The 21315-nt window shown below is 36.4% G+C and overlaps 1 protein-coding gene across 7 annotated transcripts in view; it reads left to right on the forward strand.

The window, feature by feature from the left end:
• Positions 1–21315, forward strand: part of CCDC91 (coiled-coil domain containing 91) — a 116040-nt gene that overhangs the window by 45621 nt on the left and 49104 nt on the right. For all 7 annotated transcript variants that reach the window (XR_002465785.3, XR_013339998.1, XM_021535092.3 and 4 more), the window contains 2 exons: positions 8381–8458; positions 17054–17161. Coding sequence is in view for 5 of the 7 variants with exons in the window: in XM_021535092.3 (XP_021390767.2) it covers positions 8381–8458; positions 17054–17161 (186 nt within the window). In the remaining 2 variants the exon portion in view is untranslated. The remainder of the gene's footprint in view (positions 1–8380; positions 8459–17053; positions 17162–21315) is intronic.

Consider the following 21315-nt stretch of genomic DNA (forward strand, 5'->3'; position numbering starts at 1 on the left):
CTCTTTAGATGTCCAGGTTTATATCTAGGATCCAAAGTATAAGGGGGTTTTGTGGGAGAGGTTGGGGTGTTGATTGTTTGTTTGTTACAAATACTGTAGAGTTGGAACTTCATTGGTGTGAGAAAATTGGATGATGTCAGGATGTTGTCATTGATCTTTGCTAATCAAGTCCAAGTTCTTTAAATCATTATTAAGAATTCAGTACTGTCATCTTAATTTGTCCATCTTGTTGCTTGTAAAAGAGCAAAGCAAGGCTTTCTTTCTTCTTCCATGTGTGCATTTGACATCTCTTTGTAAGTGGGGTTTTAGTCACCTCAGAGGTGGGAGGTGGTGAAAGAAATAACCCCAAAGAAGCTCTCATACTTCAACCAGCACAACAATTTACTGGATTCTGGGGATCCATGCCAAATGTACACATACAAATGCACGGTGTTTGGGAAGCAAGCAGAACCTGAGCTTCATCGTCTCAGGAAAAAGGAATGGGAGAGAAGAGATGTCATTTGTGAAAACGAGCAGCTTCAGCCCACAGAGCTCAGGAGTGATGAGAGAGTTTGCTGTCACCATGAGAAAGTTCTGCATCCACTTAGAGATTAGGGGAAGCTGCTAGTTGTTGGAAAGAGACAGGAAGGTTGATGGATGGGTGGATCCAGGCACATCAGCCTCTTGATCTTTGGGATTATCACATAGGTGCTCTTGGCAGCCATTTCTGGGCACATGAATAAGGTGATTGGAAATGGCCAACATGGATTTACCAAAAGACAAATTATGCCTGATCAACATGCCTTCTGTGAGGAAACTCCCAGATTTTGGATGAGAGGATTGAGGTGTACACAGACTCAGTCTGGAGAAGAGAAGGTTTAGAGGAAACCTAATAGCAGATGGTCAATATCTACAAAGTTGTCAGAAAAATAGAGCTAGGCATGTTCTGCAGAGGTGTGTAGCAGGAAATGGTGGTAGACTGAAACATGGGAAGTTGCAACTTGTTATAAGGAAAAAAGCATTTTATGATGAAGATAAGCATTAGGATGTCTTAGCCAGCGATGTTGTGAAATCCTCATCTTCAGACTTTTTCAAGATCTCACTAGACAAGGATCTGAACAATCTGGTTTGAATTCAGTGTTGATTTGGTTTTCAGCAGGAGGTTAAGCTAGATGACCTTGAGAGGTTCCTTCCAACCTGAATGATTGTGTGATTTTGTGATTTAATACTTTGGTTACAAACTGAGAAAAATAAATAACCTACTTCCAGTCACTAAAGTTTTAAGTGCAGTCCAGGGGATATTCCCCAGGCTGAATTATTTGGAATATTTTACTCCAATTTGGCCTACCTCGTTGCCAATTAAGGGCAGGGTCAGGAATGCCTGAACCAAAAATCTGATTAATGCAGTATTTGAAATGGTAAACTAGTCAAAATATCAGTTACTGTAAACTTAAATAATTGTTGTATGGAATAGAACATTTTTGGTGGTTTTCAGTATATCTGCCATGTTAGAATAGGAGCTTGTACTATGAAACCTATCCATGTTCAGTGTGAGGTTTTACAGGAAGCAGAATAGAGTTGTTCAGCTGCACTAAAAGTTCCCTAAGATACACTGGAAGTGTGATGGCCTCCTTATAAAATCTGTATCTATATCTCTGATTTGGTTACCTTTTTCTAGACTGTGGCAGATGCTTCCTCCAGCTGGAATTTTTCTGAGCTTAGGCAAAAGTCCCTTTCATAGCAGTATCTTAAAATAAGGGAGCAGTAGTTAGTTTTCCTCTTTTCTTTATGTACTTCTTTGTTTTCTGTGGTAAAGGTGTAACTTCTATCTCCTTGGATTTCTTTTTTTCTCCCTTCATGCTTAGACTATTTATGACGTTTTCAGGAAGTAAAACAAATAACCAACAATTTAATACTGAAGTTTACAGCTTGATAACAGTTCTCTCATGGAGGAAAATTTGGGGAATTCAGTTGCAGATGATGTTTGCATTCTGTTTTGGACAATATGGTCTAACTGATGAGCATCTGATTTTATTTCATATCCCTCTTTTCTCTGAAATAACATGATCAAGAGAAGCTTTTCATGCAGATCTTCAGCTAAGAAAGAATTTAAAAGGCTGTATTGTCATCTTCAGTGCCTGTATTTCTTGGTATTTACTTATCCCAAACTCTTTGATTTTATGCTCAATTTCCTAAGCTGATGGTTATTTTATTTTTTGATTAAATTCTTGTCAATTTTCTTATGAAACAAATACAGTGAGTTGATGCAAATATACTTGTGTCTCTGGTTGTCCAGTGAATTCTCTGAGTTTTGTTCAACTTGCACATTATCACTTGTCTTCTGGAAACCAACAAACAAAAATGTGTTTGTTGCCCAGAATGAGTATGGCAACAATTTGTGTTGAGGATGCTTTGCTTGTACTTTGATAGGAAAATAGCTGTTGGTCAGCTAGTTTTCATATAGTATGTCTGCTTTGGAATGCTTTCATTGTTCAAAAATATATTTACTAATCAGTTAAGATTAGTAACTGAAGATTAGTAACAGAAAAGGAGTTAAGATTGAAAGAAGAGATAAGTACATCACCATTGTTTGCTCCCAGAGTTTTAATTAAAGAGGCAGACAAAATAGTTCACATACTGAAAATGAAAAGGAGATTCAAATGTAAAGATGTAACTTACCTTTCTATTGATTTTGTGCTAAGTATGATTGTTCATGTTATAATGAAACTTATGTTTTATACTTCAAAAACAAGGAAGAAAACAATTAGGTTTTTTTATCACATTGGAAAAATTTCAAAGATATGCTAATCTTAGAGCTCAGCATAAAATTATTAGTGTATTGACATATAATGATGCTATGAGTTTTTTTTTTTTTATATCTTCTAGAAGTAAATAGTGGAAAGTTTATTCATGCTGAAGTGAAATTTATTCCTGCATGCTTTTGAAGCTACTTGACTGTCAAATTTCTTTGTAGTCATCTTGGGTTTTTAAACATCTATGAAAAGACTGAAGTTATCCTCTAGGAATGTGCTGTGAACATCATTATGTGTTATGAATAGTACAACTCTATGAAAATTCAATCTATATTCTTTCAATTAGTTATATTTCTAAAGCATATGTTAGTTACTTCTCAAAGGTTAGCAAGCTCTGGATGGAAATGTTACCAATTTTTGGTGCATAAGGTATCTCTAGTTAAAGTTTTGTTGATATAAATTATGGGTTTGATTACTATTAGTTTTGACATTTGACATTTCATATGTTTGAAACTGGTAATAAAATATTGTATCCAGAATAAATATTGGAAAACAGTATGGGTACTGTAGTGAGCTGTATGCAGTGGGTCCTTTGAAAGGACTCACCTGTGAGAAATATGCTGCACTCCACTGTTGTTTGCTTTGTAAGATCTTTTTTAGTACTTCCTGTGGAAAAATTCTGAGAAAAACCTAGTAGCCTCAGAATTAATACGTGGTGTGTTAGGACTTGGTGAAAACAATTACAGAGTCGGCTAGGTTGGAAAGGACCTTGGAGATCGTCAAGTCCAGCTTATGACCTAACATCACCTTATCAACTAAACTGAGTGCCACATCCAGTCTCCCTTCAAACACCTCCAGGGACAGTGATTCCACCACCTTTCTGGGCAGCCCATTCCAGAGCCTGACTGCTCTTTTTGTATCATCCCTTCAGGTATTTATATACATTGATAAGATCTCCCTGAGCCTTCTCCAGACATAACAGTCTTAACTCTCTGTCTCTCTTTATGTGAAGGATGATCCAGACTTGTCATCATCTTTGTGTCCCTTTGCTGGTCTCTCTCCAGTATACCTATGTGTTTTTTTCTACTGTGGAGCCCAGAGCTGGACAGGCCCTAACAGTGCTAAGTGGAGGGGTAGGATCACCTCTTGTGACCTGGGGGCAGTGTTTAGTCTAATGCAGTCCAGGATTGTTGGCCTCATGTTCAGCTCCTTGTCCCCTGGGACACGCTGCCACCTTTTGGGTATGGCTGTTCAGCCAGTTTTCAATCCACTTCTTCAGCTTCTCCTGACCGCACTTAGGCAGCTCGTCCTTGAGGATTTCAGAGAAGTGTCAAAAGCCAGCAGTAAGTAAAATACCCATGAGATACAGATTTGTTTTGCAGCACAAATCCAAAACATAGCCCCCTACTGTGAAAGACTTCCCTCTGTCACAGGAAGAGCTGGCTCAGTCACCTTCCCAGGTCCTGAGTTGGGACTGGCTAGCCTCTAGCTCCTTGTGGTTTCTTGTCATTTCTTGAAGACAGGGATGACATTTACTACCTCCAATTCTTTGACACTTCTCCAGTCATTGTGATCAGCCCACAGGTATTGAGTGGAGCCTCACAGTTACATCTGCCAGCTCCCTCAGCACTTGGGTCATCCTGTCAGGCATCACAGACTTAATTATGTTCAATTTCCTTAATGATTCTCTTTCCCTAAGCTACCCTTTTTCCAGACCCTTGCATTGTGCAGGTCAGTCTCCTATCTATAGAAAGAAGGAAACTTTCCTAGTATAGTTTTTTCCTACATATCTATATGTATCATGAAGTGTACTACAGTAAAGAATTGCATTTATACTGATATATTTGTAAATACATCCACTATGTAAAGTTGTGTTGGGTGTTAAAACTGGCTTCAGTATCAGTAGCCATTGATGACACCTGCAACCCTTTCCAAGTTAATATTTTATTCTTTATGGACAATGGTGGAATTTCATTTGATCTGAAGACTGATGCTTTTGAGATAAGAGATATAAAAATATCCTAATGAAGCTCAGAATTCCTTTTATGCTTACTGTGTTGTTGAATGGAAATGTTCTCTTCTTGTTAGCTTCCTTGGCATTGCTCTCTTGTTCACTCCTCCTTCCTTGCTTCCTCTTGCTATCCTGCCCTACCACATAGATTATCTGGGGAAGTAGGAAAGTATCCAGGATATAAGTTGCCCTGCCACATTTGTAGCTTCATGTGGTAATCACATATCCTCTGAACAGAGAGGGACATAGCTCTCCCAGGATTTTCCTGGGAAGCTGTGAGAAAACTCAGAGGAAGAATTAAAACAATTATTATCTCTCTTTCTGCACATGTTGTTTATAGATATGATTTTCCAGAGTGTGGTATTCATAGTTCATCAATAGTGTGAGAGGTTTTTCCTTTAAGATCAATCAAGTCTCAGCTTAGAGTCAGGTTATAAAAGATGTGCTAATTTCTATTAAACACATTCTTTTCACCTTCTGAATACTAGAGTCTTGTGTTCCCGTCCCTGCTTCATCCCAATGAACTATCTGTGTAATATTTTAAAAACCTCAAGGAAGCCAGAGAAGGCTTTCTCAGCCAAGTGTAGGTGCTATTTACCATATATCATGCAGTTTTGGTAGTAAAACATGCATTCATACTAACAACATTTTAGCTTTAGCACTTATTTTTATCGTTTAATGTCCTCTTCAGTGGAGGGTATGTGTATGCACATCCTGTAGGGAAGAAGAAAGAGAAGATATAAACTATAATTGTTTTTCACAAAATATTAATGTCTTAAATGTGACAGAGTAGAGATCCTTTTGTACACCTCAAATACTCAGAGAGTGGTGTGGGAACTGTAATTATGTTTTAGTTTGGGGCATGTGCAGGCTCTTCCATACTATTTCCTTTGCATAGTTTTTTACATTTAATCAGTCATAATATTCCCAGCAGGCTGATCTATTCACACTCACTCAACTCTGGCTCAACTCATTTCTAACTCAGCAGGAAATGTCCTCAGCACCACGATGTTAGGCAGTTGCTCGTGAAAGTTTGTTTGCTACTTCACTTCATTTTTCACCTCAGAGTCTTCCATTGTTATGCTCCAGGTACAAATTATGTTTACTTGTATGAAATAAATCAGTGTCTCCTTGCTTCCTGTGGTGAGTTTGTGTGTAATGTAGGGGTTTTGATTATCTTGGTATATCTGAAATATTTTCTCTCCTCCCTGTATTTTTCCTTATCTTTAGGTTCTTAGCTTTCTATCTTTCACTAGGATGTTGATGATAGGACCAAAGTGAAAATACTTGCTTTGCTAGAGACCTGGAGATATTCCCGTGTCTTAGTTCTATAGAGCTCACATTCTTATTTCACATGAACAGAAATAGTGACCAATCTCTATTTTATACACAATAGCACACTCTAGTGTATATATTAATTAGCAATTATGGACTGATTCTCATCATGTTTACCTCAGTTTCTTATTGATTCTCATCATGTTTACCCCGTTTTCCTTTGCATTCAGTATTACTATTTTTTCTCTGTACTTGGGTGAATTGAAGGATATATTTATATCTTCAAATAAGAACTTACCTGTATCTTAACAAAAATGTTATGATGCTAAATGTTATTTGTAATTTTTTAAATGGTGCTCTTGAAAAAGAGTTGATTTTATGGAGAAAAAATCTCTGTGCAATGGACACCACTATGAGGACTTTTAATGATGTAATTGTGTAAAGCAAAGCTGCATAAGATGGATTTTAAATTTGTCTTCTACTTCAGTTACCAGCAGGGAGCTACAGTTTGCCTTCTAGCATGAGTGCAGAAATTAAGAGGGAAGAGAGTGCAGTACTTTCTGAGATACTGGCTCAGACTGTCAGCTACCTCTAAGGGTACCAGAGCCTTACAGAAGACAGGCAGTCAGCAGCAACTCAGATACCTGCCTTGAACATTTCCTACAGGAATAGAAGACTCTTTACAGGTGCTACAGGAATGCCTTGGTGTAGATGATTCAACTTGTGTTACCAGTTCACATTTAGGACATGACCTTGAACAAGTCACTGGTTCTAGAAACTTGAGGAATTTATTGTAAAGGGACAAATGTAATTTTTTCTCTCTGTTTTGCTTTGCCTGGTATTGCGAGTGAGAGGCACTGTGCTTTCTAGCAGAATGGGATATCTTTCCTTCCTCAGTCAAAACAGTTGGGGTTTTTTAATCTGTATAATATCAGATTTTGAATGATTTGTGTTGCTAGTGATACATTATTGCATCACAGTGGGATTGAAATGATGTAGTCCCATGTTGTGTGTTGTTGTCAGATGTAGTATTTAATGTGCACAGTAAAATATTTCCATCTTTAATTCTTCTTCTACTTAGCAGTTGTTCTTGCTGGGCTTCACAAAAGCCCACAGTTTTATTAAAGAAAATCCAAATGTCTCATTAAATTTGGGCCAGAGGTAAGAGGATTTTGTAGCTGTAGTCTCCTAGTTTTTTGCTAAGAATGACTCTTTCAAGAGAAAGGAACTGAGTGACAGAGCAGAAATCTCTAGTTAAATACAGTCTGATTAATTAATTTTTAATGGTCTTACATGCTTCGTTAGATGCTAGGTTTTTCTTATTCCAAACACACAGGTCTTAGGAAGCATAGAATTGTATTAATTAATTTGAACTGTATTATGACCCAAAAAGCAACAAATTATATGTGTAAGTTGTGTGTGGTTTTGTCCTATGATCACTGCAAAGTAACATTTGTCATTAATGTGTTTCTGCTTTCTGCACCAGGAAAATCCAATTATTTAAATCCAAGACAATTTAAAGCAACTACATCATGCCATATGAGCCAATACAAGAACAGACCCTGAAGCAAAGATCAAGGAGGGAGGGAATGTTTTTCATCTTAGTAATTGGTGATTGGAAAAAGTGGTGCTGCTCATTGATAAGAGGGAGATGCTGGTGAAAATCCGGTGAGGTATTCACATTGCAGCCTTAGCAAACTATTAGGTAAAGGAAAAAATAATAGAATGTTTCTCTCCAGGTTCCTTTTACATAACTGTGCAGACAATAAAAAGTGAACAATGCAGCTTTGTTTGAAAAATCTATTTAGGATTGCTTTTGCAAGGAGACTTTCCTGGGAATCTTAAGAATAAAACAAATTATAGAAGAGGAGTCACACAATAAGTAGAAGAAAATGTGCATTTCTGAGGAAACTCAATCTGATACTACTTTATCTCAACGTTTTTATTGGTATAGGCAGTAAATAACATTTACTAAGAAGGTGATTTGGAAGTCCTGCCATCCATAGGTATACCAAAAAACCAAAGAAAGTTCTGGAAAAAAAAATTTGGAGAGCTATTTAGAACTGTATAGGGTCTATAAAGTAAAATTAAGAAATAAAAACAAGTTTGATACTGGGACCTACTTGAATTTTGCATATATATATACACAGATACACACACACACTTTAGGTATTATATATATATGTATACATTCATATACATTATATATAATATCTAAAGGATCAACTTGTGTGCATTTCTTCATGAAAGATACCAAAACAGGAATATAATTGGTATTTATTTATTTATTTATTCATTCATTCATTCTCATGAATTAAAATTGTTATGCCATGTGCCTAATGTTTTCTGTATTTTTGTACAGGAAAAGCATAAGCAGGAATTAGAAGACATGAGAAAAGCTGGACATGAAGCCTTAACTATTATTGTTGAAGAATTCAAGGTAAATGAGTTGCCAAGCTAACACAATTTCCAAATGGTGTTATTGTAACAGTGGATAGGATGACTGCCTGCAGTGCACAATTATTAGTACTGCTTCTGCTGATTGCTCAACCTCTCTCACTGTCTTTTCTGTTGCTTTCAATTTAGATTGTTTGGTCTGAAATTTTGCATTACATGTTTTCCCAGTCTGCACTTTGGAAAACTTCACATAGAGTTGGTTAGCCATTTTCAGTAAGGAAACTTAAAACCAGAACAAACCCAAAATTCTCAGTCAGTTGTGGTAAACTTTGGGTTGGATTGTTTATCACAAATCTACATTTTGGACCTCTTCAGTCTCCAGAGCTGCACTTGCAGGAAAGCAGCATCACAGAGTAGTTCAGCACGTTTTTATCCACACAGCACTAAGGGAGGGAGCTATGGATGAAATAAAGCTGAATCTGTAGTTCTTCTTTCATCCTGTTTTGGTTCCAATCAGCTTGTAAGATGAAAGGACTGGATGTTACCATGGAGCATAAATCTGTGTCTTTTGTTCTGTTATGGAAACTATTGAGTAAGAAACTCACAAAGGACAAAAACTGAATCAAGTTAGGAAGAGAAGGTAAAGCTAAGAATTCTAATTAGACTGAAAACTGATAATGGGAAATGGAAATTAAGGCTGGTTTTGAAAATGAAAAGGGAAACTTAAGACCTGGTAGGCAACTGTGAGCTGAGAACACAAATCTGACAATGTAGTTAGTGAAGAAGAATTTCAGATTTTAATGTTTGGTAGCAGAAATTTGTAACCAAAGAATGATCTGGCAGGAAGATGTAGTGGTGGGTTTGGCAGTCCTGCATTAGGGGTTGCACTCAGTGATTTTAGCAATCATTTCCAATATTAATGATTTTGTGATAATAAGAAAGCCTTTTAATAATCTTGCTAGTAACTGGTAGTAGAGTTCTAACTAATATTGCAATCAGCTCTCTGTGGATGTCTGTCTCTATCAATATGACTTATACTAATTTCATTCTGAACCTGTCCAGAAAAATATTTCAAAGTTTCCATTCCTGAGAAAGCTGAAACATGGCCACTGGTGGTGTCCCACTTCTCCATGTCTCACTCACTTCACTTCTGGGGGAGAATTTTACTCCTCGTCCCTTAATTCTTTGAGGAACCCTTTGCGTTAGAAATTCTCAACAGGGAATTTTATTTGGAATGTGCACCTTTGGATGTGCCACTGAACATCAATGGCAGCATTTTTAGTTTCTGTTTTGTTCTAGATATGTGTAAAATATCTGTCTGTTCCTGTGTGGACTTACAATTGAAAAAGCTTGTGAGCTTTTGATAATTGCTGCACTTACATTTCCTTCTTTTTAGTTCTGAAAATATAAGAAAATTGTGAAATCCAGAAATTTTATGGTGTTGAATTAAAATTTTGAATGTTTTCAAGGTGTAATTATTCACCATTTTAATTGATTTGTGTGAACTAAAGGAGAACTCTGCATGAGCTATATTGGCCCTATGAAGGAATAATTTCTTCCTTTGTAGTTGGGTAAAGGGATACATTTATGTGCCATAATAATTTTTGAAAGCTGTTTTGCCAGTCAACAGCAGCTGGGTAGATCTGACATGCCTTCTGGAAAATAAGTTTTATATTTATTGGTTTCAGTGATTTGGCACAAAAGATTAGGGAGTTAATTGAACCCTCTGTTTCTAAACAATGTTTATATTTAGTGTATTATTTCTCACAGAATGTTTATATTCAAGTTACATAAATCACTCTTTAATACCATGAAACCAAATTACAGAACAGATTTTGCCTCCACTGATGGTACGGTGTTACTTTTTTTCTTTAAAGTACATGGCAAAGGATTACAAGAAAGGTATTAAACAACCACCCAAAAAAATGCTTGGGTTTTTTTAAAAACCCTGATGAATAAGTCACCTCATGTTTGTAGACAGGGTTGATTGCAGTAATTTACTCAGAGCTTGGCATATCTGATATTATTTCTCATCAGAGTGTTCAAGTAACCACATGAGGCAACAGGAAGTCTTGTATGAGGTATGTCATGGTTCCATGGTATTAAAAGAGTGACTTTATGTAACTTGAATATAAACATTCTATGAGAAGTAATACACTAAATATAAGCATTGTTTAGAAACACAGGATTTCTCTACATGGATCTTTCACTAGTGTAGTATCCCTGGACAGACCAGGCACTCAAGTTTGAGGACAAAACCCCTCAATTCCTACTGCTGACTGGTCCTTCTTAATGTGGCAGCAGTGCTGAAAATGCAGCTTACACAAGTCAAACATTGAATGACCTATTTTCAAGGACCTGGATATACCAAAGCTTTTAGAATTAAATTCAGTTATCTTTGGAATGTTCACTTGCTGAATGTGTTGAGAAATCCATTAATAGAGACCATTAGATGATATGTAACACAAACCCTTAAAAGCCTTGGCCATTGTTAAGTGTTTCACATTCTAATCTTCCTTATAACAAATCAACCATCCACAATACAGTCACAAAATTTATATTAAAAACCACAGGAAAGCAAATTAAAAATTAACTCAGTGTTCTGTGTAGGCCAAGTTTCCCCTCTTCATGTTAACCTAATTTTGTTTTATTTCTGTCTTTCATGTCATTGTTTTTTTAAACTTTTATCCCTGGTAATTAACCACGGTAAAGAAAAGTAAATGGAGATCTTGGAAGTTTTGCTTGTGGGATCACATCACATCTTAAGATATTTACCACAAGCAACATAAGAATTTCTCCTGTGCTTGTTTAGTCAAGCTTTTGTTCTGAAATTGTCACAGTTCTGTAAATAGATGAGTTAATAGATTTAATCTGTTTTATTTCTCATCCTGTGAAATATCCTCTAATGTAAGCTTTAAAGAATATGAGGTTACAGGCACATGTATTTATTTGATGGGTTTTATTTCCTTAGATTATTTTATGCAATTAATAGTGTTAAAAGACAACCTGCATGAATCAGATGTGTGTTCCCTTTATAGAAATGAACTACAAGGTGAAAAGTTCTTCCCAGCCCTTGCTGCAGTAAGAGTTTTGTCCATCAGTTTTCAGAGTAAGATGATGGGGTTTTTTCAGATTCTTAGAATGTAAGAACACACAGATTTTCAAAGCATGGAATATGTGGGAGCCATCTGATTTTCTTTCAAAAATATTTGTGCCAATAATACACCTCTGAACTGAAAGGTTACCCTCTAATAAACAAAGGAAATTTTGAAGGATTTCATTACAAAAGAAGTTAATCTAGAATCAGGATATCTTTTTTTAGACATGGTTTATCCCTAGTGAGGGAAAACTCTGAAATGTGGCCAGTTCTCAGCTCTTTTAAACATCAGCTTAGTTTATTAAGTTTCCAAGTTGACCTCCTGGCTCAGAAAGACCTGACACATGAATAAAAGGACAAATCCAAAATTGTTGCAAGGGCTTGTATTTCACTTCCAACTTCTATGCTTGTTCATGTGGAAGTCACTGTAGAGTTCAAGTGAGCCTAGAATATGAAACAATGTTATTTTTTCTTATGAAGAGGTGGTGGCTGGAAAAAGAGATTCCTTGGGATTTTACAGTATAAGAGTACTTCTGTACAATAGTGATGCTACCATGGAAGTCTCTACAGAATTCCAATACAAGCAAGGTACAATCAAGTCTCATACTTTCAGAGATCTGGCTATCAAAAGTATTTTATCATTGATTAAATGGTCTTTACATTTTGAAAGTAATTATAAAAATTGCAAGGAATCTCTCCCTTTCTAGTAAGGATGAATGTTGTATGTGCTTCTGACTATAGAATAATAAATCGAGTGTTAAATAGTATAAAAATTGGAAGATTAATAGAAGATTAAGAGTGAGTTTGCAGTTTGTTTCTGGCAGGAGTCTGAGAGAACATTGTTTTGTAGAAAATAATCCTTTACCCTCACATACCAGTAAAACTGAGCTATCTAGATAAACAGCATAGTATCCAAACTGTAAGCTGTTGATCCTTACTGGTATGGATCAACACAGTTTCAGCCACAAGCAGTGGAATATGCTTGTGGATATTCAACAAATATCCACAAATATTCAACAAATAAAATTCAATTTTTCTATCACTGCAAAAAATACATTACCCCTTTTTTTATTTAACTGCCCTTATTCCATAGCACCTAAGTGGATATGATTCATTTTCACTAAAAAGGCAAGCTCACCTGGAAATAGCCCAGTCATGAAAATCTGCAAAATCTGAAGTGGATAAGTTGAATTCTTTTGAAAAAGACATTTTCAGAAGTCTTCTAAATAGTTTTATTTGTATCATCTCTGCCTTAGCTAATAGCTGAATTATCTATTATAATAATAGCACAACTAGTAAAATACTGCATTTTATTGAGTTACTACATCTTTTCCATGGGTCAGGAAAGAATTTGCATTGTGTCCTCTGCTCTGTTTCATCATTCAGCAATTGGTTAATTGCATTTCACCCGTACATTAAGTAGTAGCAAGTTATTAAATGGTGGAGACTGGATGCTGAATTAGATTAATCATTGTCTAATGCTATAAAGCATAAAAATTCCAAAGTACTATTGCTGTATTTAATACAGTTCACATGTTTGAAGCAGTGTGGTAACTTCATTAGTAAATTTTATTTTAAAAAATTACATGTTTTGGTCATCCTGACTCAGTAATTTTTAAGTAAAGAGGTGGTTTGGTGTACTGGCTTCCATTTAGCTACTTAAACAAGCCAGTGATGCTTGAGCAGGATATTCTTTTGGATTGACTTTGACTTTTGATGCAGTGCTTTTAAGAAGCATTCTAAAAGATAACCCAGCAACGCATACACCATGATTTGTTTTTCAAACTGATGTTACATATGAGCAGGTTTAACATTTTCACACAATGCTGTGCATCTGGAAGCTTGTGTTTTACATGGGTCAAAATTGCTTTTAATGTTTTTTTTTGCAGAAGAGATAGGAGAGAATAATGAACTCTGCTTTGTTTTTCCCATTGCCTTTATTCTCACTAGCTTTTTCCTAAAATAAAAAGAGGGAGTTAAAAGAAAGGGTTTTGGTAATTTGTTACTCTTAGGGAATTCAGGAAAAATTGGATAATGGTCTTATTTTGGCTATTTAATTCAAGAAGGTTTCTCATAAAGTCTAGCTCCTGGCCTTACAAAAAAATTTGTCTGGGCAAGTAGCTGTGGTTTCTGTTGCCATTAAAATGAACACATAATGCACTGGGGCTGTGCAAGTAGGTTTGTATTAAAAATAGGCTGGGGTGTCCACTTTTGGCAAAAGCGTAGTTACTGCACTTTTGTCTTTTAAGTATGAGGAGAAATTTTAGAGATAATCGGGTACTCAGTATATAACACACTGTAGAAATACAGGATGAAGTGTTGTGATCATTCTTGGTTTTAAGCTTTTCTTCTTATATTGGGCCCAGTGCAATTTTTCAGTCCGTGATGTGTGTGCAGGAATGCCATTCTCCAGGATTCCCACCACACAGATAGTGTGCTGTCAGTTTCAGGACTACATACTTTGACCAGTGCTAAGACATGTAATAGATGTGTATTCCCTTAAGAACCTCCCAGGGTTATCATGGATCTTTTTATGATATTTGAATTTACTTTTAGCTCAAGGTCTTCTAAAATTATTTCAATGTATGAAAGTTAAAGCTAAGGTTAGTTCTTTATCTGAGCTCAAACAGGGGTTCAGACTAATTTACTTAGTTTACCTAGTTTAATTTAAGAGTGTTTTGTGCAGTCATTTAGATGTGTGAAGATTTTTATAATGGTTTGAGGAAATAACATTTTTTCTGTGATTTTTATAATGCATCATGTATCAAACTATCATGAAGACTCTACAGAGAACGTAAGGGGGTTTCATTCTCTTTGTTCTGTCAGAAGCCACCATGATATTTTTGTTATTGAAAGAAAAGCAGTATCAATTTTCTGACAGTTTGAGTTAGCAGTGAGATCAGAAAGTGGGGAAGAAGCCAAGGTTGGATGGGGCTCTGGGCCACCTGGTCTGGTAGAAGGTGTCCCTGCCTATAGTAGGGAGTTGGAGCTACATGATCTTTAAATTTCCTTCCAACCTTAAAATCCTATGATCCTGTGATTCTATGATAACCCTTCCCAACCAGTGTCAAGGAAGTTCATTGCAAAATATATAGAAGGAAAAATTAATTAGCAAGAGTACTCATATTGAAATCCTACCCTTGACTTCATGCAAGAGGTGCCATTGGCTACATTCTGCTGTAACCTTACTTGAAATTATTCCATTAAAAGGAGACTGCTTCAAGAATGCCAGCTTGGTATTAGGTCATTTGCTGTAGATTTATGGAATGTCAGCCCAGCAGCATAATAAATAGCTCCTCCTTAACTAATTAAGGAAGAAAGTGGTGTTTCAGCAGTGATAAGAGTATTTGCCCAGTATAGCAATTAATCAAAAGTCTTTTAGTGTGATTGTAACTATAAGATTAGAGATACTGATTATCAACTAGCCAAATGTGTGTTTCAGTTTAGCAAATGAGCTAATTGGTAAACATTTTTTCTTTAAATTATTAAATTTGAGTAGTTGATTATCTTGAAATTTGCCAGAGATTTGGATAGGTATCACACATCTGTGCTGTATTTCCCATTGAGAAACCTGTAGGGAGATTTTTCTCTTTCTCCTCACTTGACCAACTAGTGGAAGAGTCAAATACAGCATCAACGCTGTGGTACTATTTAAACTGAGTTAATAGTGAGTACAACAGAAAAGGAAGACTTTTGTTTCTGAACATGGAATTTTATGTATTTTCTAAAGATAAATAGTATTAAAAAGTTAATTTAAAAAATTTAACAGCCTCTACATGCCATGCAATGAATAATAATTATTCCATTGAAAACTGAAAGTTCTTTATACAATTTAATAGGATTTTAGAAGTTGCCAGTGAAGTCTGCACAGCAAAGTGCATAAAGTGACTCAACCCTTGGCATGAGCAAGAAACTGTCTGAGAAATGCCATGGCAGCCTAATGACCATTCTGCTACTGTGTTCCCTAAGAATGGAATTATTCTGTTTTCTTTTGTAGTGGTTACATGAAACATTCCTTGCTACAATAATTTAGGTAAAAGAAAGAACCCAAATCCCAAGGTCCAGGCTTAACTTTTGCCAGTGATATGTGGCTATTTCTAATTTATGCAGAGTATAAAGATTCATGTACAGAGGTTACACTTCTTTGAGCGTTCAGTTTTTCTGAGTGCTCAAATTTCTATGAATGAAAGAACTTAATTTAGTTAGAAATAAATTGGCTTTTTTGAAAGTAAACTTACAGTTCGCTAAATATGTTGCAAACACCAATAAATGCATTCTTACAGTTTGATTAAGCACAAGTTTTAACCTTTTTAATCACTGAACTTGTGCTGAGAACTGCTACCATGGTACATTACTGAAGAACAGCAATTTTGGCATAAAAGGATAGTTAGTGGAAAGTTTGGAAAGGTAATTGAAAACTTGTCAGGAGATTTTATCTTTTTTAGACATTCTTAGGGGTTTTTTAAAGTATTCGAAATTTTATTTGATGTGTGTGTTATGTTCCATGAAGTAAATGCATCTCTAAAATAAAGACTGTTTGAAAGATGGGGATTTTTTTTTCCTTTGTCTGCATTTGGGCCAGAGGTCTGTTTTCTGTAAAAGTCATGTCTGTTTTAACTTACCCAGTCATTTTGACTAATTCAGTATATTGATTACTAGTTAAGAATAGTTTGGTGTACTGTGTATAAATAGCCTGATGAATATTTGGAAAGTGGCAAAAAGATTTTATCAGGGAAAAAGATTTAAATCACATGAGCCAGGTTAATGTTTAGCTCCCATCACTGTTTAGGGAAACCTGAGCATAATTCTCCAAATCATAATTTGGTTTTTCATGTATCTTCAGGTTTTTTTTTTCCCTTTCTGCATTCAGGTGCTGAAGGTTTTGCAGGGCTCAGCCAAGCATGTTTGAGTTCAGAAGTGTGCACAAACATGTGCTCACACACTCACAGCTCCTGCTCCCATCAGCTGTTTGTTACTGCCTGGGTACTTTGGCTTTCCACACTTTGCCTTCCACTGCTTCACATTCAAGTGTGAACATCCTGGGGGGGCATTCTTTTATGTTTTATGTTACTCAGAATTTCCATCTGCTTTTACTTGACTTGTGGTTGTGAAGATCATGCTTGGCCCATGGGATCTTACACAGTGGCGAGAGGATTTGGAGTTTTGTCAGCCAGTGAAATATGTCTGCCTTTTTCTTTTTGGTTTTTTTTTTTTTTTCCTTCTCTTCAGCAGCTTTCATATGCTCCTCTTCTTGTGTGGTCCCACTAAAATGAATATATTTAACAGAAATACTTTCCCTCTCTATCTTCTGTGTGCTGCTGTCTTTTAGGCAGACTGTATAAGAAATCTGAGATACAAAAAATGTTAGTCATGACTGAAAACAAGGTAGTATTACATAGAAAGGTACTTTAATCCTTGCACATTCCAATTTATAACAGCATTCCACATTCTGGTTATAGATGAGTCTTAGTGGATCTGCAATTACCAATAAACATCCCACTTATATATTTGTTGAGTATTTTGTGCCTTTTTTTTTTGCAGGCACTGCTACAGTCTACAGTTCAGCAGCAAGAGGCAGCTATTGAAAAGCAGTATATATTAACCATTGAAAAGCATTCTCACAAATGTGAAGAGCTCCTTGATGCTCAGGTATGGATGTGCACATGCAAGAATTTCCATAATTTTCTTTTAGTGTCAACTTTTTCCTGTTTAAAAAAAAATATTAACACGTATGATCCCCAAAGAAAATGATCCATCTCTCACCTTGTTTCCTCAGTGTGCCACTAAACACAAGTATTTTAAAATGCGAAATAAATAAGGACTCTTCATCCATTTGGATCAAAAATGTTCTATAGCACTGGAGCCTGCTTGGAACAGATACAAGGAGAGTGTAGCACTGAGGAAAAAGAGCAACTTAATACTTACTTCTTAGCAGCTGCCATTTTCTGTGGTCTTGGAGAAACCATTCAATTAATTTTCAGTTTGCGGTTAAATGCAAGATTTGATTATGTGAGATTTGCATGAGTTCTTGGTCCAAATTTTGAGAAGGTTCTTAGATGGTAGATGAAAATGTGTTGTCCACACCTATTTTTATTTTGTAGAAATCTTACCTAAAAATAAAAAGCTATGAGGGGTTATATAATATCTGGAAATACATATATGCATTAATGGCCTAAATTGGCTCATTTGGCATGACTTGAGTAAAAGCACACTGCACAGCAAGTATTTGAGATCAGAGCAATTAGTGATGAGTCTCTGAACAGTGTCAACCTGGTTTGTTATCAGTAAGATCTGAAGTGCGGGTCTTAAATCAAAGTAATAATAACCATGAGCAAGGGAGTTTAAAACCCAAGAAGTTAATTTGTTAATAGCCCCCTGGAGTCACTTATATTGCAACTAAGTTACCTTTTAAGTAGTGTTAGCAACAATTCTGCAAAAAATACCGAGGATATTTCTTTAAATTTTTGTGGCGTATCTTAGTCCTAAATACATTGAAAGTCGCCCTTGAAAGACTCCACCATTTCCAGAAGTGTTTTAGCACTATTTGACTGTTCTAACCATATCAATTAACACCTAGTGCAAATGGGTATTAAATATATAAGAATCTGTGTAAACAGTGTGAAGGACAGATGTCATAATGTGGAGAAATTGATTGCATCATGAGTGAGGTTATTGCACCAAATTGCAGTTATTTAATACTTGCTATAAAGCTCTGTCTAACACAAAGTAAAAATAAATTTTTTTAAAAAATGGTTTGCGTTTCTGAAATGAGCACATCATTTGCTAACTTGATATCATTTTCTGAATCTTAAAAAGGAATGAACCTCATGAGATACAGAAATGTCACAGGAAGATTTTTTGAGATTTTTCTTACAGACTGAGCAATAACTTTCACCTGTGATCAGTCAGATTTGCATCAAAACCCCAAAAATGGGGAAGAAGTGTGGAAACATGTTGAAGAGGTGCAGATTTACCTGGGGAGAATCCAACAATGTAAAAAACTGTTCTTCTTCATAGTACAGGGAGTGGTTACAACAAAACACAGTGCCCAGTTCACATCATGTCTGCATTTAACACCCCTTTGGATCCCAGAAAAAGTGTGTATTTTGTTCACTAACTTCAAGTCATTTCTCATTCAATAAAATCGAGGTTTTTCACCTCTAATTGTAATGTAACACTGAGATTTTGAAGCCTAAACAAATAGACAAGTGTGGGTGCTTGTGGTTGAGCTATCAGGTTTAATTAAATATGATTTATACTGGCAGATTTTATTCACTCATAAAATTTTGTTGAATGATCTGAGAAGTGGGTGGTATGTTTTTTATTCTTTTTGAACATATCTATTCTTAAATGTATGTTTTCATGTTTATTTTCACACTTCTTTTTCTTCAAATGATTTTATGTGCTAGCAACTGAGTTTGATGAAATTACAGCTGATATTTATACACAGATTTCATTGCTGTTTTATGTTATTGGATTGTAGATGCATAGCCACATTTACATGGAGATTTATGAGTGTTTGTATCACTGTAAAGAATTTTTTTTGGTGCAGCAGTAACAAGTATACACACAACACAGAAATTGCTTCCCTTTTTTGTTACCTTCTAATATTCTTGCCTTACAAGCAGTATTTTGCCTTCAAAGTTTTAAGCCTGTGTAAAATTGTCAAACCATACAGATTTTGTGATCATTTGCCATTCCTTTTAAATTTTCTGCTGTTTTATTTCCAGTTCCACACAAACAAGATTATCTCATGATAACTCCTTTGTCATGTCTTCTACTTACTCTCGTTTCTCCTCTAAATTCCCATGCCCCTTCTTCACAAAAGTGTCTTTGAGATGGAGGAAAAGCTGTTTTTCTCTTTTTGTCTTTGACCTTTTGTTAGACTTTATTGAAGTTTCTGATTTTGAAGCTTAATTATATTAGGTGGAGGTGCAGGTGAAAATCCTGTCCAGAGAGGCGCTATTCTGCTGATAATGTTCAGTGTACAAGGTTGTGTTTTCCAGGATGGGGAAAGAAGTGAAAGACCTCACTGCATGGTCCTATCCCAGTTTCCAGCTGGAAAAATACCTGCAGTTAATATTTGATCATTATGTGTCAGGCTTGTCAGCAAAATGTCTCTCTAGCATCTTGGGTGATGATCACTGGAATGGTTCCTTCCCAGGTGACAGCCTCTAGGGCTGCTGATTCTCCCAAGGAAATACACTCCCATATCCAAAGTGGTGAGGGAAGCAGGGGAGGAGGAGATTCTGCCTCTCTGCCCCGCTCTGCTGAGACCCCCCTGCAGAGCTGCCTCCAGCCCCAGGGCCAGCGCAGCAAGGACAGGGAGCTGCTGGAGCCAGGCCAGAGCAGGGACACCAGGGGGAGCAGAGGGATGGAGCAGCTCTGCTGGGAGGAAGGGCTGAGGAAATTGGGATTGTTCAGACAAGGATTTGGGATTGCCTCATTGTGCCCTTCTAGCACCTGAAGGGAGCCCACAGGAAAGATGGAGAGACTCAACACGGGCCTGGAGTGACAGGAATGGCTTTGCACTGACAGAGAGAATGTTTAGGCTGGGTATCAGGAAGAAATTCTTCCCTGTGAGGGTGCTGAGGCCCTGGCACAGGGCGCCCAGAGAAGCTGTGGCTGCCCCATCCCTGGCAGTGTCCAAGGCCAGGTTGGACGGGACTTGGAGCAACCTGGGACAGTGGAAGGTGTCCCTGCCCATGGAAGGGGGTTTGGAACCTGATGACGTCCAAGGTCCCTTCCAACCCAGGCCATTCTGTGATTCCAATATTTCACAAAGCAAACCAGGCTTTGGTTTGCCACATTCTTGTGGCACATTCAGGGACACCAGTGTCGTGGTGTCCTCCATCAATGAACAGGACAAAGAGAACTCTTTTTCTCTGTGCCAGAAATCACTCATGTCATATACTGAATATTTAGGAAAGCTATGCTTGTCAGTTTTACTTTATTAGAGTCTGATGATATCAGAAAATGCCAAGAGAAAACATATCAGTTCTTTACAAGTTGGAAAATCACAAATTTCATCCTCATCTTTTTCTAAGATGCAAACCTTTGACGCCTTCTGAAAAGGAACATCAGACGTGGTCTTGTGATTTTACTCATGTCCTGTGTGAAAATACATGGTGAAAAACAATCAACAAATTTTTGAACAGATTTTTTTTTAATACTCAGAAATTTGTCATACTATTCAATCAAAGCAGATGGTGTTAAAATGTGTCTATAGCAAGGTACAATTTTTATTCTTGCTGAAATAGTCAATTATATGTGTATGAAAATATCACATATAAATATCTACAGCAGTTATTTTTCATGATGGTTTTATGTGTCTGAAACATGTCTCACATTTCTAGATGCAGCAGCATTTAAAACAACTAGAGTTACCTCCACATCTTTAATGTTTTTGCCACTCTGTCATGATGTTGGTTGTCATTTGTATGATAAATAGCAGTTCAAAATCTCTTGCATGAAATTTTTTGTCTCTTTGAGACTCTCTCAGAGAAGTGCTGGTTTATCTTCAATAGGAAAACAACTGATCAGTCAGAATAAAAATTCCACTGGCTAGAATCTTTTAAAGTTTAGGATGCTTTCAAGAACAGCCTGTGGACAAGCAGGAAACTGGTGTGACAATAGTCACGAACTGCTGAAATATGAATATCTTATCTTCTCTAGTATTTGGATGGTTCATTTTCATGTTTTGCATAATCTTTTATAAAAGTACCAGTATGTCTCCTAACAACTCCTAGAATGTAGAATGTAAGAAGTACTATTCTTTTACAGCAATTGTTTGTATGCCAGGG

The sequence above is a fragment of the Lonchura striata genome, chromosome 5, assembly GCF_046129695.1.
Source record: "Lonchura striata isolate bLonStr1 chromosome 5, bLonStr1.mat, whole genome shotgun sequence".
In the NCBI taxonomy this organism is placed as follows: Eukaryota; Metazoa; Chordata; class Aves; order Passeriformes; family Estrildidae; genus Lonchura; species Lonchura striata.